Below are 24,641 nucleotides of genomic sequence, written 5' to 3'. Positions count from 1 at the left end.
GGAGCTTGTCTCCCTGCGGGTTGAAGAAAAGCCGTGCACCCAGCCGCCCACCGCCGGCCCGATTCGCGTGCCTCCGTACCTCAGCTTTTCAGCGATTGTGCTCCTTTCTGTTCTTAGATGTCAGTCTTCCACTCAGCCAGCTTTCCCGTGGTTCTGGGTGGTAGACGTTTTTGTCTTTTAGTTGTGTTTTTGAAATTGTTGTGTGAGGCAGCAGATTAGTTGTTTAACTATGCCGCCATCTTGGTTCCAGAGTCATCATTGATGTTTCTATCTCCCTCTCCCTTCCTCTCTGAAATCAATAAAAATATATTTTAAAATATTCAGTAAGACCCATTAAATTGATTTCAATAACTACTAATCAATCATAACTAACAGTCTGAAAAGCTCGGTGATGGCAAATGACTGGTAGGTGGGTTACTTTAGTAAGAGGGTTGGGAAAGGTCTCCCCGAGGAAGGAACATTTGACCTGAGACCTGAATGAGGAGAAGGAGCCAGCAGGGGGGAGATGGGGTAAAGAACAGCCAGACCAAAGAAGGAGCAGTGCAGAGGTCTTGAGTTTGGGATGGGTTTCGAGTGTCTGAGCAACAGAAAGGAAGCCAGTAGTGGGGGAGTATAGAGAAAAGGGAAGCCTGGAATAAAATTGGGCCATAAGGCTGTAATGCCTGAGACCTCAGCTGCAGAGAGCAAAGACTGCTTGGAAGACTTGGGGTGACGGTTGTCCATTTTTTTTTTTTTTAATTGAGGTGAGATTCACATAATATAAAATTAGCCTCTGTGTGTGTGTGTGTGTGTGTGTGTGTGTGTGTGTGTGTGTGTATCCTCACCTGAGGATATTTTTTCATTGATTTTTATTTATTTCTTTAAAAATATATTTTTATTGATTTCAGAGAGGAAGAGAGAGGGAGAGAGAATCATTGATCGGCTGCCTCCTGCCCCGAGCCCGCAACCCGGGCATGTGCCCTTGACTAGAATCAAACCCGGGACCCTTTAGTCCACAGGCCGACACTCTATCTACTGAGTCAAACCAGGTAGGGATCCATTGATTTTTAGAGAGAGTAGAAGGGAGAGGGAGAGATAGAGAGAAACGTCGATGTGAAAGAGACACGATTGGTTGCCTCCCACACTCATCCCAATAAGGGCCAGGGATAGAACCTGCAACTGAGGTAGGTGCTCTTGCCCAGACTCAAACCCGGGACTCTTTAATCCAAGGGCCGACAATATCCATTGAGCCAAACCAGCTAGGGCTAAAATTAGCCTTTTTAAAGGGAAAATTCAGCGGCATTTGGTTACATTCACAATATTGTGCAACCACCACCTCTGTTTCCAGAGGACTTCCATCACCCAAAAGGAAACCCTGTACTGATTAAGCAGTTGCTCCACATTCTCTCTTTCCCCCAGCCCCTGGCACTCGCCGATCTGCACTTTGTCTTTATGGATTTGCCTTTTCTAGATATTTCATGTAAATGGAATCATACAACATGTGCCTTTTGTGTCTGGCTTCTTTCACTCAGCATCATGTTTTCAAGGTTCATCCCTGTGGTAACATGTATCTGTACTTCATTCCTTTTTAGGCCAGGATCACATTCTGCTGTACATTTGTACCACAATTTGTTGAGCCCTTCATCCCTTTTGATTCTATGATTCCATCTATAGCACTTTCATAGGCCTTGATTTGACATCATCAGCCCAGGAAGAGAAAAGCTCTCGGCGACATAAAGAAGGCCACTTTGTGCCCCGCTGCTCCTGGCCTTTTCTTGTCCCTTCCCCTCAACTTTTTCCTGTGTGATCTGGAGCTTCCTAATGGCCCCAAAGCAGCTCCACTGCTGATTACCCTTGAATACTCCCCCTGAATTCTATAAATACCCAACGCTCAGCTGGGAAAAAAGAACTTGAAAGGCATCTGAAACGAAAATACCCTTTTTCCCATCATTGGCCAAGTGTTTTCTCTCCATCTTTCCACTCTTTGATTCCCGGGCGAGGGCTTGGAATTCAAACCTTTAGCCCTACCAGCTAAGAGAAGAGTCTCCTTGGCAAAGCCCTCGAGGCAGAGAAAACCAGATGGCATGTTAACACTGGCCCTCCGCACAGAAAAGCCCTTTGCCTCCAGCCTCAATGGCCTGTTATGGTCCTTCCTCCAGACTCTGCTGAGCCAGTTTTGAACCAGTTTAGTAGGATGGTGAAAATGGCTTTGGGATCAGGCAGATCTGTGTTGTAATCTTGACTCAGCCGGCTGCTAGCTATGTGACTGTGGACCCTCTATGAACTCTCCAGGCCTCCATTTTCTCAATTGTAAAATGGAAAAACAACAACACTGTCCTTGCAGCCTTGTTGGGAAGATTAAATGAGATTATGTGGGTGTGGGCCGTGTGCCGAAATGAAATTAGGCCTAACTCCATGTGACTCCAGGAACCTCAGCTACAGAGCCAGGGCAGCTTGGAGACATGGGGGTGGTTCCGTTGTCTTCACAAGGCCTTACTGCCCCTCGTTTTGATTGTATAATTCGGTATGTGATTCAATTAGTCATTCCTTCAGATTGCTCTTCCAGACCCCCATTCTGCCATTTTCTTCTCTGGGAGACCAATCTGCATGGATGACCTCCAGGGGTTGCCTGCCCCTTTGGCGCCCTGTTGGGTTTAGCTAATGGGAAGCCAGCCAGGAGATCAGAGGGTGGGAGGAATGTGAGGTCAAGACTGTCTACATTTAAAGGCTCCTATTAGGCAGCCTTCTCCAGACAGCCACTCTGTTTACGAGCTTCCGGTGCCTGCTCTCTTCTCTGGCTGCTTCAGGCTTAGGGCAGCAATGGATGCCTTAGTTATTAATCCTTTGTTGGCTTCCCTAAACCTTGCCCACACCTTTGCAAATAGTCCTTTATTAATCTCTCCTCTGTTGCCCAGAGTGTGCCATCTTTATCCTGCCAGGACGTGGACTGATACAGAGGTTATCCACTTCAGTTGACAACTCAGATTTTCAAGAGGAAGTACATGATTTTATAAGTAACCGAAATCCAACTCTAAGCTCCTATCCTGTCATTATTGGGCATTTTGCCTTCAGGTACATCCTGGGGGATGCTGAGTCCCTGGATATGACAAAGCTTCAGAGAGTCACTAGAAATCTTCGATCAATGGCCCATCCTGGTGACTGCTTGGTCACCCACCCATCATCCCAGGGTGCCTGGTCTTTTCAGGTCCAATGACATTAATGCTTGCATGTCAGGCCTGGGACAAGGAAAGCTTTGGCCACACTGGAATGCATATTGTTTTAGGAGGGGAATGACACCCAGGAAGCATCAGCAAGTGAAGATATGATTATTTGACCCCAGTAAGAATGTCAGTGCATCCTATTTTTCAGTTAATAATCAAGGAAGTAATATGAATTGTATAGTATTTGACTTCTATACATGCCCATGACTCTCACAAAACCCATTAAAAAAACATTTGACAAAAATGTAGCAACAGGCACACATTTAATGCCATCCATTCAGTTGAACGTTTCACATATTATTTATCCTCTTTACCTTTTAGGAAAGCACTACATCCCCACAAGATTAAATTGCCAGAGACAATGTAGGCTATCTGCAAAACTGAATTGAGGTTTCTGTTTAAATTTAGTTCCTTTCATCTCCAAGTAACCTAGATGGCTGAGGCATTAAATGACAATTAATGGATAACAGAATAACCCACTTCCGAATTTGTTCCTGCGTCTGGGTCATTTTTCTGGGCTTTAAAAGAATGAGATAAAGTGTGCAGTGTGCAGTGTAGCCCCAGATGGGATAGCATCTTGAAAACTGGCATTTGCTGAATACTCGTGTAGAATCCAGAAATATCTCATGGTCAGGATGAAAGGTCTAAATTTAATACCAAAAACAGAAAACTGGCTTGGCTTCCTTGGACTCCGCACAGGAAAGCTCTTGTTTGGAAGTTCTGAAATGAGAAGGGGCTGGAGACGCTCTGTTCATGGCATCCTTGGAGTTCCGTGGGGCCTGGAAGGTCTATTGTTTTCTCAAGATCTCGTTTGGCCCACGATGGAAGCCTACATTGAAGAAAGAGAATTTGTTGATAGAAAATCAGGGAGAAAGTTCACATTGATGCAGATACTCCTCACAACAAGTATAGGTTCATTTCTTCTTCTTCTGGTTTTGCTTACCCAGCTTTTAAGATTTAACCACCTTCCCTGACCACCTGTATAGGACATCTGTGGTTCTTGTTCGAATAGCATCTCTACCTCTGGTAACAGAATGCAGCCCTTCCTTTTTGGGAGCCACCCTCACCTAGTCTATTTTTATGTCCATCAGAGTCATAGCAGTTGATTCAAGAATGGTCTGATACACTTCAGACTAATGAAAGTCAGCCCCAGGAATTTGCTGGAACTATTGAAGAAAAGGTTGTACTTTTATTGAGGTTGCTAGGCTGGAAGGATGTAAGCCTCCTGCTACTAGCAGCCCATTCAGAGGCAGAGAGATGGAGGGAGAAAGAATGTCAAGAGACATCACTGAACTCCTAGATTAAGCCATACCTGAAGTTGGTAATATCCTTGGTCTTCACAATTGCATGAAACAATGACCCTTCTCCTTATTTTTATCTTGTACTAAACTGAGTCTTGACAAATATACTTTACCAGGCGTGATTTTTTTTCTCCCTCTGAATAACCAGAGCAGAGGTTCTCCAATGTGGATGTTTCTCGCAGTATCTACAGGATTTAATGAGGGAGTAAGAAAGGGCAGCTTCCAGCTTCTCTCACCTCCTCCCACCTCACCGCACCTCCAGTGGAGGCCAGTGAACATTTAAAGGACATGTCCTCATAACATCATTTTCTTATCAGAGGGCTTTGGGTGAGAATCAGATTGGGAACTTCAGTGCTTTGGTAGCAAGGGATGAGTAGGTTTCAACAACAGTCTGTTGCTACAATCAAAAACTGCTAAAGATGCCCTGGCTGGTTTGGCTCAGTGGATAGAGCATCAGCCTGTGACTGAAGGGTCCCGGGTTCGATTCCAGTCGAGGGCACATGCCTGGGTTGTGGGCTTGATCCCTAGTGGGGGGCATGCAGGAGGCAGCCTATCGATGATTCTCTCTCATCATTGATGTTTCTATCTCTCTCTCCCTCTCCCTTCCTCTCTGAGGTCAATAAATATATATATTTAAGAAAAACACAACATCTTGGATCCTTTAGTCTATAACCATGAGCACCCAAGAGAACAAATTTAACAAGAATTGAAAGGAAAAAACAAATTTATCCATGATGTCATACCCTGCTCACCTGCCTTAGCCAATGGAAGTGCTTTATCCATAAGAGAGTGGAGGTATGTACTGGTACACGAATGTTCATAGCAGCATTGTTTATGAGAGCCAAAAGTGGAAGCAATGCAAATTTACATCAACAGATAAGTGGATGAACAAAAAGCCATACAATGAAATATTATTCTGCCACAAAAAGAATTGAAGTATTGATTCATGCTACAACATGGATGAACCTTGGAAATATTAGACTAAGTGAAAGAAGCCAAACACAAAGGGTCACATATTTTGTGATTCCATTTATAGGAAATGTCCAGAGAAGGCAAATCCATAGAGAAGAAAAGCAGATTAGTGGTTGTCAGAGGCTGGGAAGCAAGATTTTTTTTTTTGTTTTTATTGCAAACTGGGAAATGATGGCTAACGGGAACAGGGTGTGTTTTTTGGGGAGTAATAAAAATGTCTGGGATTAGATAGTGGTGATGGCTGCACAACTTTATTTATTTTTTAAATATATTTTATTGATTTATTACAGAGAGGAAGGGAGAGGGAGAGTTAGAAACATCGATGAGAGAGAAACATCAATCATCTGCCTCCTGCACACCCACCCCCTGGGGATGTGCCCGCAACCAAGGCACATGGCCCTGACTGGAATCGAACCTGGGACCCTTGAGTCCGAAGGCTGATGCTCTATCCACTGAGCCAAACCGGTCAGGGCTGCACAACTTTATGAATATGCTAAAAGCAATTGAATTGTATACTTTAAAATGGGTGAACTGTATATATGTGAATTATATCTGAATACATCTATTAAACAAAAGAGAGAGAGTCAGGATAGGAGTAGGAATCTTTCTGAAAGGCTGTCCCATATGACTGGGACTTCCCTTCATCTATTAAATATGTCGAATATAGTTCAGCCAAGAGGCATCTTTGAGATTTTACAAGACTCAACATATAGCATCTAAGGGGGAAAAAAGTCTTCACGTGGGTGGCTTGACTTGGGATATAATCAGCAATGCCTTCACTGTTATGGTGAAACTGTTGCTGAGAAGTTCTTCTTGGACCCCTCGCTGAATCTTTTTACCTTGAATGAATCAGGGGTGGTAGCAGGTCTTCCTGGGGCCCATGCCTGGGCCCTGTAGGCAGGCAGAGACCTAATATGTGCAGGCCTCTCCATGTCTCTCTCTCTCTTTTTTTTTTTTTTTTTTTGTTCAATTTGGAATATGTTCTTCTCAGTATCTCAGGCTGAGTGGCTTCAAATTCTTTCCTGTGTTCCTGAGCAAAGGCATTAAGCATAAGATCCATTTGAGTTTGAGTGCAAAGAGTGGATTCCATTGCTTACCTGAATTTGCAGAGGATCGTATTCTCATAACTGGGAAGTAGTGTTTCAATAATAGCAGCGACAGGCAGAGGAGGAATTAAAAACTACTGGAGAAGCTACTCTTACATTTATATAGCTTACTCTGTAGAAGGAGCAAATCTAACCATCTCATTTTTAAAAAAGAAGGGGGGAAAGGGTAAAACGTTTTTAGCTTTTCCAATGTCAGACATTGTTCTAATCAGTTTACCTGTATCAAACTCAATCTTCACCTTTGAGGAAGATATTATCATGGCCACGGTTGAGAGATGAGGAAAGCCTGGAGAGTTGAGGCCACACAGAGATGAGGCCACAACCCCAGCACAGATCCAGGATTCAAATCCAGGCAGCCAGGAGAATCTCCTAATGCACCCAACAGGATTAATTAATTAGATAGTCCCATTGTGTGAATCTTTTATTGTTTCTCCCAAAATTATGTAAGTTGTTTAACTTTTAAAGTTTTTAAGTGTTGCCTCCTCCGGTGGTATCCATGAGCTGGGACCACTCTTAGTTTCTCTCCAAGGGCTTGCACTTGGTCCTTCAATAGTCAGAAGGCTGCCAGCAATGGACCCATCTTGGAGTGTTGTGTTCCTTCTGCTCCATAAACTCTCTCTGTTCCAGTTTCGCTAATTTTTACTGATCCTTAAACATCACTTTGTTCAATGGAACCTCTCCTGATAGTATAGTCCTTTCAGCCCCAAATAAACTTGGGACCCTTTATCTGGGCTTCCCCATCATTGAGTCCTTTTGTCACAGCATCCATCATAGTTGTATGGGTATTGCTGGTTCAGTTGTCTCTCTTCCTACACTAGAATGTTAGCTCCATGAGCAAAGGGACCAGGTAATTCCTAACCCTTCACCCCAGCAGCCAGCAAGGTGGGGGCATATAGGAGATGCCTACTATGGAATTTGTTTTGTTTTGTTTGTAAATCTGATGCTAAATCTGTAGTAGGTTTTTTCTAAGTTGTTTTTAAGCCAACAACTAAGTTTTCAGGGTGTGAGAAATTTCTGTTTTCTTCATTGACTTCACGAAGTTCAGGGATCCCCTGTCTGAGGGGGGGAGAAGAGGGGGAGGGCACGTTCAAAATACTATTCACCAACTAAGGTCTCCCCCAAGCCTGTTAGAGCAGTGGGGTCTCTGTTCCACTAGAATTCCATGCCTCGTCTGTGATCTGGCCACGAAGATCATCCTTCAGCCTCCCTCATAGGATGTGAACTCCATTAAGACTGGAAGAGAACATTCATTTATGCAGATGCCTAAAAACAGGCTCTTAGAAGCCAAAAGGAGCCTTAGGCTATGTACTTTACTATTTTTTTTTTCAGTCTCTCAGCATATTAAAAAAAGTACTGGATTAAAAAAAAATTTTAATTCCCAGTACAGGCTACGTGGCCCAAATAATGTGACAAAGAAGCTGAAATCTCTATGATGAATGTGCCTTCTTTCAATTCGGCCAGGGACTGTACAGTTGTTCCTACATCTAACCTAATTTGGAGATACTTACGTCAAAAACCTGAATCCGAGGCTCAGGCCAAAGGCTTCCTCAACTCAAATCGCCCGGGCCTTGCCTCAAACAAAGAAGTCATCTCCGATGTCTGGTGAATGAACAGAGTAATTTGGAAACGGCAAACTGCAGAACGTTCGGGAGAGTTTACCGCCGGGGTAACAAGCCCAAATTCTCTGGGCTGCCCACAGTGGCTCCGGACCTGGAACCCCATTTCGCACGTGGCCCGGCACCCACCCCCCCCGCCCTTCCCCCTCCCGCGCCGGGGCCGCAGCGCCCGCGCCTGGGTCCCCCGGAAACGCGGCGCCCCACCGGAAGTGACGTGTCCCACTGTCTAGCAACCGTTGCCAAGGAGCTTGTCTCTAGGAACCCGCTAGAGCCCAGGAACCACCTGGGGGTGGGGGACAGTGGTTTCCTGAAGAGAATTTGAGGTAACCTCGCCGACCCACGGTCGGAAACTTCCCCGAACCCCGAGATAGGAGAAAAGTGCCTCCCATCCCTTCCCAGTGCGGCAAGCGGAGGGGTCGCAGCGGCGACCGGGGTCCAAGGCCATTCCCCGGCGGAATGAATCGTCGGGAAGCCCCGAGGTGGCCGGGCGTGACGTGGGGTCCGGTCCCCTTTCCCGAGCCCTGGGGTCGGGGGCACACTCTTTTGGGGACTCCTGCGAGTTGCTGTCCAGAGCGCGTGGTTTCTGCCCCGCTCTGTGCCAGATTAAGCGCTCGTCCTGGTTTTAATTCTTGCCCCCACCCACCCCCTCGGGTTTTTCTGTTCTTGGGAGGGGAGGTGCTGGTGAATTAGTGCGGCATCTTTCCTCTAGAAGCGGGAGAGTAATTGCTTTTGCTAATTTTAGAGCGCCGAGCCCACTGGGCATAGACAGCCTACCTGCGCAGCACGTCTCTGTCCTCAGCGCCTGACCCTCAGAAAGCGGGTGGGCCCGCGGGGAACCAAACAGTTTGTTTCCTCTCCTGGTAACTTACAAGGGTTTTGCATTTTTGAAAGGGGAAAATATATATATGGTGTATGCTATAAATAATATATATAATTTCTAAATCATTGAAAAGTAAATATGTACAGGTGTCCCCCCAAAAAAGGTATACACACTTTGAAATTATTTTTTTAGTTCATTTTTTAAATTCATTTTTAAAAATTGCTAGTTAAAACAATTGCCTGCCTGCAAACTTTCTACTACTTCTTCCCATATTAAGTGATGTCTGCATGCAGGAGACACAAGAAACCTTGGTAATGCTGTTTCAGCACTTAATCAGATATTCAATTTTTTTTAAAGTTATGATCTGTCTCACTGCCAGCCTACTTATACTTATGGGGTGGGGTGGTTATTTTTGTTGTTGTTGTTGTTGTTGTTGTTTTGTCCTTGGGTCTTTGAACAAACTCATTCAATCTAGTGGACGTAGTCGCTGTTTTACTAGTAGATGTAGAGGGTATTCAAGGATGGAATGACAGATCTGTCCTCATGGGATTTGCAGTTTAGCAGAGAAGAGAAAATGTCATGAGGAACTACAAGTGGTCAACGTGGAAGGCAGGACCTGGTGTGTAGCATAAGAATGATTTTCGGGAGGAAGTTACCGTGAAGAGTAGGGTTAGGACAGTGGTCGGCAAACTCATTAGTCAACAGAGCATCAAACCGCAGTTTGCCGACCACTGGGTTAGGAAACCGTTAGGATTTGCACCTCTAGAGAGGGGGGAAGGGAGAACAGTCCTAGGTGGAGAAAACAGCATTAACTGAAGGCAGAGGTGGGTCAACTAGGGAGCAGCGACCATTTCCATCTGCTGAAGGTTGAAGGGTGAAAAGTAACAATTTGGCAACACAGTTGGGGAAGGCTCATTTGAGCTAGATTTTAAAGTGTCTCAAAATCTAAGAAGTTTGGACTTGATCTTGTGGGCAATGAGAGCCTACAGGTGATTCGGAATGGGAGGCAGAGACTGGAGAACATGAGGCTGGTACCTTATTGAAGACAAAGGAAATGAAGTCCTGAAATACTCAAGAGTGGCCGAGTCAAAGCCTATAGGGCCAAACATAACATCCAGTGGGTGAAGATCGCTTGGTGGAGGAAACCAAACAAATCCAAGAAAGCATACCCAGGCTAAAGCTTGCAGCCTCTACTCAGTTTGAGTTGGGTGTGGCCATGCAAAAATGGGGGCCCGGGGTTGCCTAATCTGATTTTCAAGAGAGACTGGAAATCTGGATATTAATGCAAAAATATCTCCTAATTTTTAAACCTGGGCTACTAACTTTTTAATGTATTTTTATTGATTTCAGAGAGGAAGGGAGAGAGAGAGAGAGAGAGAAACATCCATGATCAATGATGAGAGAGAATCATCGATTGGCTGCTTCCTGCATGCCCCACACTGGGGATTAAGCCCACAACCCAGGCATGTGCCCTGACCAGGAATTGAACCGTGACCTCCTGGTTCATAGGTCTGTGCTCAACGACTGAGCCATGCCAGCTGGGCTAAGTTTTAAAAATTAGAAATATGTCTGCAGTCCATAACAAGTCTTTATCCCTGGGTAGAAGTTGTGGAGCAGAACGGAAGAGATGTTAATGTAGGTGGGATTTATTCATTTGTTCATGTTAATGCAGATAACTGCTATCACACAAGATGTGTATATAAAAATACTTGGCGTTACAAATTAACAGTATATATTGAAGCATTCATAATAAAGTCATCTCACTCTGATTTATTTCAATAAAATAACTTTTCCATGTAGAATTATACTTTTTATGCCTGCTTCCTATGGTTTTAATACTGGTTTTCCTCCAGAACTTTTGTTATCAGTATTGAGGATTTTTTTTCTCTATTTTTACTCTTTAGTTTAAATTATAAGACCGTGATTATGAGTGACCAAATCAAATTTATTGTGGACAATCTCAATAAGGAGCCTTTTAGGAAGAGCTATAATTTAATCACATTTGATTCCCTGGAGCCAATGCAACTATTACAAGTTCTCAATGATGTTCTGGCTGAGATTGACCCAAAGGTAAGAGTTTTCTCTTTCTCTGTGATGAAAAGGGTGGCAGGAAAGCCAGTTTCTGCCTCTCAGTATCTGTCTTGAGCAAATTATTTAAGCTCTCTGGACTTTATTCTCATGAGGCTTTATTTTACAGGCAGGCCTTATGTTTGTAAAGTAATAGGAAATGATCTTAAAGTTTTCTCTATTAGCTCAAAAATTAAATTATCTACTTGTACCTTATTTAGAAAATAGTTCCCCATTTCCAAACATAAATGGATTTAGTCCAGGAATAAAAATGCTTTTACAAAAGGTTTTATTGTATTGCAAGTTAGCTCATGTCTCTGCACTGGAGAGTTTTTACACTTGACATTCTTAATAGAATCCTGATCTGACTTGTATACACCCTCACTTGGAATCAAGGGGACCTCCATACTTTATCCATTTTATTAAGAGAACATTGTGCCTGTTATGCTCTAGCAGATTGTGAGTTTAAGTGTTGTTCTTTGTTAGATTTACAACAATAACATTTTTTCAATTTCTTTAATTGTTAGCAAGTTGTTGATATCAGAGAGGAGATGCCAGAGCAAACAGCCAAACGGATGTTAAGCCTCCTTGGTATTCTTAAATACAAACCTCCAGGAAATGCCACAGACATGTAAGAATCTGATTGCATGTTGCCTTCTTTTTTTATTTCTAATTTGGAGAAGTTTTATTTTTTAAAATTTATTTAATAGTATTATGTGCTGCTTTCCTTAAACTATGCTTTAATAGCCAAACCTTCATAGGCTGTAGTCAGTATTCCTAGGCACTACCTGGTCTCCCTAAGTCTATGGCCTCGGAACATCACTGAGTTTCAAAATAATCTTGAACTTTTAATGTTATTTTGTCATGTAGAAGTTGTAAGTGGGTCAGTTCTTTCTCCTAATAAAAAAAAAAGTCAGGCAAATGCACTATTCCATTTTATCACCTAGCTGCCATCCTAGATGGAAACCGTAACTTAAGCCTGCCCAGTGAATGACGTGAAGTATTAAGGCTGACTGTACTAGCTAATGGTTCCAACACAACCTTCCCACGTATTCCAGGGATATATTAAAGGCCTACTTTTATTTGTATTGTTAATGTGCACACTGACTTTAGAACAGCCTTGCTTTTATCCTTTTTAAATTGTCATGGAAAGCAATCAGGACACTGTAAAGCAGATTTTGAGTAAATGTTATCTCTTTTCTTGGTTAACTTATAAGCCCGCATGTGTGTGCGCACTTTTTTTTTTTTTTTTTTTTTTTGTCTTTTTGTTTGTTTGTTTCTTATAGGAGTACCTTTCGTCAGGGTCTGGTGATTGGAAGTAAACCTGTAATTTACCCTGTGCTCCACTGGCTTCTTCAGAGGACTAATGAGCTGAAGAAAAGAGCATATTTAGCTCGTTTCTTAATAAAACTGGAGGTACCAAGTGAGTTTCTTCAGGATGAAACTGTGGCTGATACCAATAAACAGGTATTCAATACATAATAGTATTTTAAAACTATAATGGATTTCAAGGACATGTTCAAATACATGTTAATCTCTCTCTAGTTTATTTTCTGTCTCTGTATTTTCAGGTGGCACCAAAAGGGAGAACAGTTATCAGCTAACATCCAACTGCAATCATGTATTAAAATACTGACATTGGCACACAAATATCAATTCAGTGATAGGTGCATGTGGCTAGAAAAAAAACCACACCCTGAAATTAATGATTTTAGCATAATTTATTACTTAAGAATTGTGGGGTAGGTTGGATTTTGGGCTTGGGATTGCAAGGCACTTTGCTGATCAGTGACAATACAATTTGTCATCCAAATCAGAGAGAAAGGGACTGTCAAATAATTACACCAGGACCGAAGTATAAATTGACACTGTCCCAGGAAAATTGGGATGTGTGAGCCCCAGCAAAGACTGTGTATAGGCAAAGAAGCTAAGCTTGCAACCTCAGAGGACTTTTTAGTCAGGCTGAAAGTAGACAGAGGACCAGGAATTTGAAATTTCAGTGCATTTTCCTCACCAGAGTTTTGAGATAATACTGGGTTTTGGCCTTAAGGTATTAAAGGAGGGAGACAGATGAGTAACTAGACAACTGTAATTTTATATGTATCTACTCTGATGTCATGGCATTCTGATATAGGGCTGTAGAAGTCTTCTGTGTGGGTAATGGTATCTGTGCTGAGACCTGAAGGAGGAATAGGATTTATGCAGGTTAGGGATGAGGGGCCTCATACAATATTCTCAAAGGGAACAGGGTTTGTGAACTGGAAGTGAGAGCATGGGATGTTCCAAAGAAAATCAGCATAGCGAGAATATAGAGTGTGAGGTAGGAAAGTAACCAGAGAGGAAGCAGGAGAAGGATTTACTGACCAGATTTTACAGACCTGTTTTTTTATGCCCTATGTAAATGTTTAAAGATATATTTTTCAAACGCTGTGTTCATAATCATTTAAGTCAGCAATTTTCAACCAGTGTGCCACAAGAATTTTTATAACATGCAATACCTGACTATTTAGTCAAGGGCACTGACCTCTTTTCCCTTAGACTGTCAGATAAAAAAATGACAATAGCCAACACAATAATAACCACCCAGTGTGAAGGAATCAAAATTATACCTATTTTTCTGTCAGATCAGAAAAAAAAAATGTTTTTTTGGTGTGTTGCAGAATTTTAGTCATTAGTTTATGTGTGCCTTGAAATGAAAAAGGTTGAAAATCACTGATTTAAGTAATCACTATAAGTTTATAGATAACCTGATTAAGAAAAGCCTACTGGGTCTAGTCATTAGTTTATCATTTTTTAACTTGTTCTTTTAGTATGAAGAGTTGATGGAAGCCTTTAAAACTTTGCATAAAGAATGTGAGCAGCTTAAGACATCTGGATTTTCCACAGCAGAAATAAGAAGGGTAAAGAAAAGAAAATCTATTTTTTATTTGAATAATATTAAGTTTAGTATTTTTCTTTTTAGTTAATTCAGTATGAGTCTTAAAACTATATTGAAACTGGTGATAGCAAAAACATATTTTCTTTTGTAAGGCCTTGCTAGTTCTTTGCTGAAGAAATTAATGAGGCCAGGGTAAATTCATAGTGAGTTTTATGTACTATATAGACCACACTAATGGATTTTAAAAGGTTACATTTTGAGTCTCTATCTAATATACATATATATGTATATATCTATATCTACTGTTATATCTGATATAGAAAATAGGGAAAATAACAAAAAATAAAAATTTTCCAATTGTTTGTATATCCTTTCAGGCTCTGTGTGTATGTGTGTGTGTGTGTGTGTGTTTGCAATCACACGATCCATAATTGTTTATATCTTGCTTTTTAAAAAAAATATTTATTTTTATTTTTTATTGATTTCAGAGAGGAAGAGAGAGGGATGAGAGAGAGAAACATCAATGATGAGAGAGAATCATTGATCGGCTTCCTCCTGCACACTCCCTACTAGGGATCGAGCCCACAACCCTGGCATGTCCCCTGACTGGAGCCAAACCTGAAACCGAAACCCTTCAGTCCACAGGCTCTATCCACTGAGCCAAACCAGCTAGGGCTGTATCTTGCTTTTTATAATTTTATTTGATTTTTAAAATATATTTTTATTGATTTCAGAGAGGAAGGGAGAGGGAGAGAGATAGAAACATCAGTGATGAGAGAGACACATAGATTGGTTACCTACAGTACATGCCCTTGAGCAGAATCAAACCCAGGACCCTTCAGTCCACAGGCCAACGCTCTATCCACTGAGCCAAATCGGCTAGGTGTATTTTGCTTTTTAAATCATTATATCATTAATATATTCCCATTGTTATCTTTGTATAATATGATTTTAATGATTAAATAATATCCTATAGTATAGATAATTTAAGCATTTTTACATATCTATGATTGTTTCCTTAGGATAAATTTCTGTTTTAGTTGCTTTTTTAGATGAACACCAAGCTGTCAAATAAATTACTGGGGGTGGGGGGGGTGGTAGAAATGTCCTTTATCCTAAGGAGGTTCTTTGTTCCTTAATGCTCTGGTTATTATGATAGATTACATAATCTTATAAAAAAAACACCTTAGCTGAATTCTACAAAGAATACTTTTTCTGATAATATCTTCTTGACTGCTTTTTAGGATATCAGTGCAATGGAGGAAGAAAAGGATCAGCTCATTAAGAGAGTTGAACGTTTGAAGAAAAGGGTAAGGCAAGAATTAGCACAGTAAGACTTTGGCCACAAGTGTTAAGCACTTGCAAAGACTTAGGAATGCAAATAAAGATTAAGCAGGGCATGGATTCAATCTGAGGAGGGACTCAAATAACCCTGACTGAAAGGGAATCTCCCTAGGCACTAGCCCAAAACCTTCAAGGACCTGGAATCTAGAGCTTGACTGTCATCTCCAGGGAGTATTGTTTACCAAAAGGAAATGATAAGTGGGTGTCAGAGTCACGTGACATGCCTTAACCTGACAGTAACATGAACTACTTATTCCCTTACTGTAGGTGGAGACAGTTCAGAATCATCAACGGATGCTTAAAATAGCAAGACAACTTCGAGTTGAAAAAGAGAGGGAAGAATTTCTTGCACAACAGAAACAGGAACAAAAGAATCAGGTATCCATATAAAAATTTATATTCTCATGATGAAAGAAATAGTTTTTTATGACAATTCAAGTGTAAAGAAAGAAGAATTTTAGAAGTTCATGTTTCCCTTAGTGAGCATGATAGAATACTCTTCTAAGAGTATTTTGTGGTGCCAACAGCATCAAGGCCTTTGGGACTCTATACTCAGTATATATCTGTACACTCCCTTTTGGCCTATGCTGAGCTCATGTTGTTCCAACACTACCAAATATCATTGTTTCATCAACAAGCAGTAAGGTTAACTGTTGATGAAACTTGTAGACTCTCTCAAGGAGATTCTGTTGAGATTCTGGGGCTATGATAACATCTTTTCTATTCCACTGATCACAGTATCCTCTACATTTTACTCCAGCGGTAAATAAGCAAATCATGAAAAGACTCCAAACACCCACCATCCACATTTTTAGACTTTGCCTTAATGAAAAAATAATTTGGCCAGAAAAAATAACACTTTTATTTTGTTAAAAGTTGTTTTTAAAACTGAGTAGACTTATAAATTAAAAGTATAGTTCAGCTCCATTTCTTTCTAAGTGGACAGTTGAGGGGTTTGGCTTTCTCAGAACTCGTTTGGCATCACAGTCGTTCTACTGCAGCAGCAACTACACTGCCTGGCCCTGAGGTTACTTGGCATCAAATTCTTATTCTGAGAAATCATGTGTGAGAATGCGTGCAGTCCTTAAAGTTAAGAAAACCATGTTATAACAAGAAAAGCCTGGTAACTATATTCTTTAGCAAGTATTTTTCTTTGACCACCAAATACTTTTTTTTTAAATTTCTGAAAGCTCTTTTTTTTTTTAAGTTTTACATGAAAGGGTATTGAGGGAACCATTTATATTTGGGACTTAACATAGCAATTTTCTTAGTTCTTATTATTTGTTCCCTTATATCACAGGAATTATGTGGAACTTGTATTTTTCATTGTTTGTGTGAGTGGTAGGTTTCAATAGACTAAGCAGGTAATAGATTTAATTCTATTTTAAAGCTATTTCATGCAGTGCAGAGACTGCAAAGAGTACAAAACCAGCTGAAAAGTATGCGCCATGCAGCAGCAGATGCAAAGCCTGAAAGTAAGTGGAAATTATTAGATATTGTAGTTGATCAGAGAATATTAGTTTAAATCGGTAGTCTCCCTTAAAGCAATCAACTAATGAGAACTATCATCAAGTGATATCTCAGCATTTTCTGTCTAATGAAGGGGAGCCCTAATACAGGCATCTTTAAGTCTTCACCTGGGGTTTAATTCCTGTTCAGTCAGTGTTTTGTCAGAGGGTGAAGATAATGAAAACCATTGTGGAGGGAGGCTCTCATATAATCTGTGAGTATATGAAGTACTTAGGATGGATGTTATGAAAAAGATGGGTGGAAGAAATGTGAATCCTTGTTCTAAAGCCAGGGCCATAAAGACAAAGAATAACACTGAGTGTTTTCCCTATTTGGGCAATTATGCTAATGACATGGGTCTCTAATTTTCGATTAGATGAGCCCCATGCTGGCTGGGCTCATCTTAATTTTTGATGGTAAAGATGTGAAGGAATCTACATCAAATCCAAAGAACATATACTGCCTGGTCAGTGTGGCTTAGTGGTTGAGTGTTGACCTATGAACCAGCAGGTCCCTGTTCGATTCCCAGTCAGGGCATATGCCCAGGTTGTGGGGCGGACAGGAGGCAACCGATCAATGATTCTCTCTCATTGATGTTTTTATCTCTCTTGCCCCCTTCCTTCCTCTCTGAAATAAATAAAAATATCTTTAAAAAAATAGTAATGTCAATAAGCAACTTGTTTGTATAGACCTGCTCGTGTTAAAAAATTATTAGAGCTTGCCATTAATAGTGAATTTTTGGAAATGAAGGCAATGTATATAAGAATTGAAAGATTTGTTATGCAGAAAAATAATTGGCTGATCAGTACAGTTTAATACAATTTCAGATGTCAGCCTAAACATGTGTTTCTGTAATATCTGTTAACCTTTAATTTTATTAGGTTAAATATTTCTTGCTATTATGTTTTAATTCTGGCTACTAAACAGAATATCCAAACATATGTACAGTATTAGTAATATTTCTTTTAAATTTGAGTTGATAGTTTTTATTTTGCTTTGGCTTTCTAGTCTAAATAGAAATCATTTGGGCCAGGAAATACATAATTGTTTATTTAATAATAAAATGGACACAGTTCTGTTTAGGGCATCTCTTGTGGTGCTGGTTTAAAATATTGATGTAAGTAATATGTTAGTACATGCTGCTAAATTGTTAAGTAATAATAAAAATAATAGGCTCAAACCAATAGTCCATTAATTCAGTATTTCTTGATCATCTACTGAATGTCAGGTATTGTACTAAGTGTTAGGAATAGAAAGCAGAAATCCTATATAATAAAAGCCTAATATGCTAAGTGTCCGGTCATCTGGTCTTCCGTTCAACCAATTAAAGCATAATATGCTAATGATATGCTAAGGCTGCTCAACCACTCACTATGATGTGCACTAGGGGGCAGACAGTTGACTGGTCGACCAGTCACTATGATGTGCACTGACCACCAGGGGGCAGACGCTCCAACCAGTAGCTTGCTGCTGGGGTCCGGCTGATCAGGACTGAGCAAGATGGGCCAGACACTCCCTGGAGCTCTCCCGCAGTCCCTCCCCGGCTGGCCAACCTCCCGTGTCCCTCCCCGACCCTGATCGTGCACTGGTGGGTTCCCTCAGCCTGGCCTGCACCCTCTCGAAATCCAGGACCTCTCCAGGGATGTCAGAAAGCCGGTTTCAGCCCAATCTGCAGGGCAGGCCGAGGGACCCCACTGGTGCACGAATTCATTCACCGGGCCTCTAGTATCTCTACAAAGTGCTCACAGTGTAATGGAGGAATGACCAGCAGTGTGCAATGTGATGAATTTGCTGATGAAGCTCAGCATAGGGTTCTGTGAGAGCAAACAAAGAGGCAGAGCACCACACGCTAACACAGAGACAAATGACTTCCTGGACGTCGTGGTCACTGGGTTAAGTTAAAGCTGGAAAGGTGAAGGAGTGGAAGACATTCCATTCCAAGGTGCAGTGACATAAAGAGAGTGGGCTGAGCAAATGATGGATGAAGATCCTAGTAGATGAAGGGTAAGCGTATCCTGACTGCTTGTGTTGGAAAAGAGGGCAGGAGAGGGAGTGTGCGAATGAATGAGATAGCACTGTGCCTAGACTGCAGGAGGGTAGTAGGGGAGTGGTGTAAACTGCAGGAGGGTAGTAGGGGAGTGGTGGTTACGTGCTAACGGAAAGAGCCAGACAAATTGAAGATTTAGGAGGAAATGGTGAGAATTGATAACAGCCTTCCCAATTGTACCCCCATGCCCTGCATTGCATTGAATCTTCTATAACAATACCTCAGTGTGTTAATGGTTGGCATATCTAACTCTGACTCAGATAAACTTCAGGCGAGTCACCAAGTCATAATTGGTCTTCCTATTTCCAGGCCCTTGCACACTAGATTACACATACAGGCACTCAGTAAAGTCTGTTAAGGAGTTGGGAGGTGAGAGTAAAGACCTTGACTTTGGATAGGAAAACAGTGATCTTTTCCACACAGAGGAGGGAAATCAAGTAAGAAAAAAATGGTTGAAATATAAAAATAAGGTATTACATATGTAATATATGGTTTTTTGGGGGTGGGCAGCGAGTGAGGAATAGGAAGTTAAAGAGTTCTTGCTATGCTGACATCTTTTTGGGAAACAGTTTAAGGGTTGTATTTAGCACTTTAAAAAAAGAGTAGATTAAGCAGATGTTAATTGATCCAGGTGTTTAGTTGAATAAGGTCCATCTAAATTCTTCACTAACAAAAAAGGTTTATAAAAAGTTTCTATTCACTTAAATAACATACACATTATTTTTAAATATGTTTTTATTGATTTCAGAGAGGATGGGAGAGGGAGAAAGAGATGGAAACATCAGTGATCTGAGAGAATCACTGATTGGCTGCCTCCTGCAAGCCCCAGACTGGGGATTGAGCCTGCAACCGGGCATGTGCCCTGACTGGGAGTCCAATCGTAAGCTCCTGGTTCATAGGTCGTGCTCAACCACTGAGCCACGTTGGCTGGGCCGAGCGAAATTATTTTTAGTGTAACAATGTAATTTGTATTTTTTCCGAGTAACACCCATATTATAAAACATTCAAATATATTTTTATACTCTATACATTTGTGAGATTTATTACATAAAAGAACCTACTCATTCAATGATAGCAGGATCAGTAAGATGTGTTCAGAGGGTTTTTAATTAAAAAGTTTACTGAGATCTTAGAGGCCAGGATTTCAAAAGATAATATCTAAAAAACTGCATAGAAACGTATGACTACTTTTCAAAGTCTACATTAAAATTTTAAGAGAACTTAAAATGTGATAGAAATTCTGTTTTTTATGTTTTTTAAACAGCTTTATTGAGTAAAATGGACAAGTAATAAATTGTACCTATTTAAAGTGTACAATTGATACATTTTGAAACCATCAAGATAACAAGTATATCCATCGTCCCAAACGTTTCCTTGTGCCTCTTTGTAATGTCTCATTCCTCCCTCCTCTGCCTCTCTACCTGTCCCCAGGCAACCATTGATCTGCTTGCCGTCATTACAGATTAGTTTGTGTTTTCTAGAATTAGAAACTTTTTTAAAATAAGGTATATAAAAATTAAGAGTTTTAAATCTTTTAAAACATTTCAGACTTTGATTCCTTACATCTCTGATTACATGTGGTATATTTAAGAACTTGGGAGAAACTAGTCATATGAAGATGGAAAAACTAGTCATCTAATAGCCAGAGAAGCCAGGAAGTAGATTTAATCTGAAACCACATCATTATTGTGTGATTCATTAAACACTTTCTCTTCCCTCTCTTTCCGCAACCCCTAAAAAGGGGGGGAAATTGTAGGGATGAATGGAAAACTCATGAATTTGCCTTTAATAAGTTTTTACATGTTAATATATGGTTAGCACAACAGAACTAAAAATACTTTTAAAGTTTTAGGCCAGGTTTATTATGCAATCTACGTACGTAGATTACTTAAACCGGAAATCCAATGTTTTAAAAACTTAAGCCAGAATTTGTAAATGTGTAATGGAAAGATCTGAAATAAACTTTTAAAAGCTCTCTAGGCTGGGAATTTATAACAAAACCATTATTCACTGAAAATCTGTGTGTGTATGTTTGTGCACTCTGTCAAAATAAAAAAACTATTAAATCTTAAAAATATAACTTGCCATTTAACTATAAACTTTACAAAATCAAAACTACCAAACATGGAAAACTGAAAAAAATGCATGAATGTAGATAATTTCTTTTTTGGATTTGAATGTGTGCTTTGAAGCTGACAAATTATAATGTATTACCACTTATGAAGTAATAGAATAGAACTATAAATTGCCTCAGAAGTGTTGCAAAAAAAAAAAAAAAAGAGTAAATGACCACATATAGAAGAAAGAGGCTGGATTTCATTTGTGTTGTCATTTGGTTCTTGGATTTCTTTCTTAAATGCAAAATGTGACCCAACAAAATATCTGGCTTTTTCTTTTCTTTTCCTCTTCTTTTTCAATCACAGTTTACATTCAGTACCATTCCGCACCAGTTTCAGATTACAGCAAAGTGGCCAGAAAACCAACCACTCTACAGAGTGGTCCCCCTGCTGCCCAAACACCCACTTTGGCCTCATATCCAGTTATCTCAACATTATTGACTATATTTCCCATGCTGTATCTGGCTTGTTTTGTAAATACTATTCTTGCATTAATTTATGGAGTATAATATAATTAGGTGGTAATTTGTTTTTTAATTGATTTTTAAAGAGAGAGGAAGAGAAACATTGATTTGTTGTTCCATTTATTTTTCCCCCCATTGACTTCTCCCCAGCCTTCCCCATCCCCCAGCACATGCCCTCACCCCGTAGTGTCTGTGTCCATTGGTTATGCTTATATGCATGCATACAAGTCCTTTGGTTGATCTCTTACCCCCACCTCCCCTGCCTTCCCTCTGAAGTTTGATGGTCTGTTCAATGCTTCTCTGTCTCTAGATCTATTTTTGTTCATCAGTTTATGTTCTGGTAGATTCTTGTATGTGCACTGACTAGGGATCAAATCCATAAGCTTGGTGTATTGGGATAATGCTCTAACCAACTGAGCTACTAGCCAGGGCTTAGGTGGTAATTTGGAAAGATCATAATACTAGTTTTTCTGTAATTATTTAAACATTTCTTCCATGTAAATTGTTGTTGTTTTTTTTTAATTATCATTCTAATTAGCAAAAGACTTCAATGGCCAATCTTTTATGGTACTACTAGAGGCCCAGTGCATGAAAATTCATGCATTGGGGTGGGGGGGGTCCCTTAGCCTGGCCTGCCCCCTCTCACAGTCCAGGATCCCTCAGGGGCAGGAGGCGACACAGCGATCAGGGGAAGGCGACACCCACTTCACACCTCTGCTGCTGCCACTGCCAGCAGTGCAAGCCTTGGCTGGCCCTGGTTACCTGAGCCTCGGGCGGCCCTGGGCAGCTGGGCAGCCACCATCCGAGGCTTGCCTGCACCTCGGGTTGGCCCTGGGCAGCTGGAGGCTGAGGGGACTGGGGGACTCCGGAGGCAGGTGCGTGGCACACCTGCTGCCCCGGCAGGGCTGAGGGAACTGGGTGCCGCCATCTTGTGGCTGTGGGCACCGCCATCTTTGAGGGCATGGCAGTCAATTAGCATATTCCCTCCTTATTGGCTGTGGGCGCCGGCATCTTTTGTGAGGGCATGATGGTCAATAACATATTCCCTCTTTATTAGCTAGGATATTTGATTTTATACACAGATATAATATTATACAGATAGATATACTAGGTATTTTGAGAGATATGCCCTCCTCTACAGGTCTTTTTAAAAAATATATATTTTTATGGATTTAAGAGAGGAAGGGAGAGGGAGAGAGATAGAAACATCAATGATGAGTGAGAATCATTGATTGGTTGCCTCCTGCACATCCCCTATTGGGGATCGAGCCCACAACCCAGGCATGTGCCCTTGACCAGAATCAAACCTAGGACCCTTCAGTATGCAGGCCAATGCTCTATCCACTTAGCCCAACCGGCTAGGGCCAGGTCTTATATTTTAAAGAATACAGAATGTCACTGTACCTATTCTCTTGGGCTGAATATTCATTTATTTTCTTTTCAAAGGTTTAATGAAGAGACTAGAGGAGGAGATAAAGTTTAATTCATATATGGTAACTGAAAAATTTCCTAAAGAATTAGAGAACAAGAAAAAAGAATTGCATTTTTTACAAAAAGTGGTGTCAGAGCCTGCTATGGGCCAATCTGATCTTCTTGAGCTTGAATCTAAAGTAAGTGACAATCATCTTTTCATAGTTTCCAATTTTATCTCATCCTTAGTCCTGTGTAAAGTATGTGAACTGCTTTCTATAGTGTCCAATTCTTGGCTCTTAAGTTAACCTGCCCTAAGAGTTGATAGCTGTTATGAGGAGTTGCTCTTTATGAGAAATTACAGCATGTAATGCTGTTACTTATAATACATAATTTATGAAAACTTAGTCAATTGATTAGGAAACTAAGTAACTTGGACATATAAATTAATGCATATGATAGACTCATAGGTTTATGTATTCATAATATATAATTGGCTAATATAATGTATTCATATAACAAGATGGCAACTTTTAAATATCAGTAATTTTTATTTGCAAGAATAATATTGTAGCAATTTTATATTTAAAGCCTAATATATTTATTAGCCTTTTATGCCAGCTTTGGAATTACTAAATTTTTTTGTAATGCTCATTGAAACCTGGTATCATATTATAACACTTTTGCTCCCTAGAAACAAAACACTAATCAGATGTGTATTTTTTTAAAATACCAAATATCATGAAAATTGAACTGTTTTGATTTGCTAATCCTTCAATGTGCTCAACAGCCACTACAACTAAATATATAATTTTGATCATTTTATTCTTTTAATTTTCTTATAGAAATTAGATGGCCAGGTCATATGTGGCTCAAATTTAATGTCTTAGAATTAACAAGGAAACTCTAGTTTTTTCAGAGGATAGACAGATATACTGAAAATCATGTAATTTTTAAAATTTGTTGAGGGACTATATGCTTCTGTGGGCTTAGTCAGTTTTATTACATTGGGAAAGGTTTGGATTAATGAGTGGAATAAATGATAGCTATGGGAGAACCACAGATCATTCATTCGAACAGGAAGGTTTTTAGATGTCATCCATGTCAACTCTCAGCTGGGCTCATGAATTCCTTATATAAATCCCTATGGAATGTTAGTCTGGATTTTATCACTTGCAGTGACTTGAAAGTCACAAACTAGGAGAGAGGATAACTTCAGATTTTAAAAAATTGTCTTTTTTATAATAATGTATAAATATTTCATGCTGAATACTTTAGGATTATTTAGATATGGATGGTTAAATCCATGTAAATAATAATACTGTGTAAATTTATATGAACCACAAAATGTTCATTATTTCTAAAAGTAATCATAACAACCCACTCATAACATTAATGGGACCACCTAATCACTGATGATAACAACTATAAATTCAGAGCTTGGCTGGCCCAATTGTCCCTTACTTTGTGTAATCATAGGGAGAGACTTAACCTCTTTTATTTTCATGCTGTTTTAGATAAATGAAATAAATACACAGATCAATCAGCTAATTGAAAAGAAAATGTTGAGAAATGAGCCAATTGAAGGCAAACTCTCACTATATAGGCAACAGGTAAGCCCATTCTTTTGGCCTACTTAGCTCTGAGCATCTTCATAAACACCACAGGCTGTGTTATCTGTAGTGTTAAAGTGAGAAGGAAGAAAGCAATCAATGTTCTTCTGTCATTGCTAATCTCCAGATTATAACAAGGAATTTATGGAAAAAGCTACAAAAGACTCGTTCAAGTTT

General features: G+C 40.2%; 1 protein-coding gene across 2 annotated transcripts in view; it reads left to right on the top strand.

Annotated features, from left to right (window-relative positions):
* The first annotated feature begins 8,442 nt into the window (after positions 1-8,442).
* The window catches only part of IFT81 (intraflagellar transport 81), a 49,270-nt gene continuing 33,071 nt past the window's right edge, over positions 8,443-24,641 (top strand). For both annotated transcript variants that reach the window (XM_028147195.2, XM_054712549.1), the window contains exons 1-10: positions 8,443-8,518; positions 10,920-11,085; positions 11,610-11,713; positions 12,369-12,549; positions 13,893-13,982; positions 15,205-15,270; positions 15,572-15,682; positions 16,695-16,779; positions 22,888-23,051; positions 24,369-24,464. In XM_028147195.2, coding sequence (XP_028002996.2) covers positions 10,942-11,085; positions 11,610-11,713; positions 12,369-12,549; positions 13,893-13,982; positions 15,205-15,270; positions 15,572-15,682; positions 16,695-16,779; positions 22,888-23,051; positions 24,369-24,464 — 1,041 coding nt within the window. In that variant the 5' untranslated portion in view covers positions 8,443-8,518; positions 10,920-10,941. The remainder of the gene's footprint in view (positions 8,519-10,919; positions 11,086-11,609; positions 11,714-12,368; positions 12,550-13,892; positions 13,983-15,204; positions 15,271-15,571; positions 15,683-16,694; positions 16,780-22,887; positions 23,052-24,368; positions 24,465-24,641) is intronic.

The sequence above is a fragment of the Eptesicus fuscus genome, chromosome 23 (genome assembly GCF_027574615.1).
Source record: "Eptesicus fuscus isolate TK198812 chromosome 23, DD_ASM_mEF_20220401, whole genome shotgun sequence".
NCBI lineage: Eukaryota > Metazoa > Chordata > Mammalia > Chiroptera > Vespertilionidae > Eptesicus > Eptesicus fuscus.
Note: the sequence above shows the minus strand (reverse complement) of the source record. Positions and strands in the feature narration are given on the sequence as shown.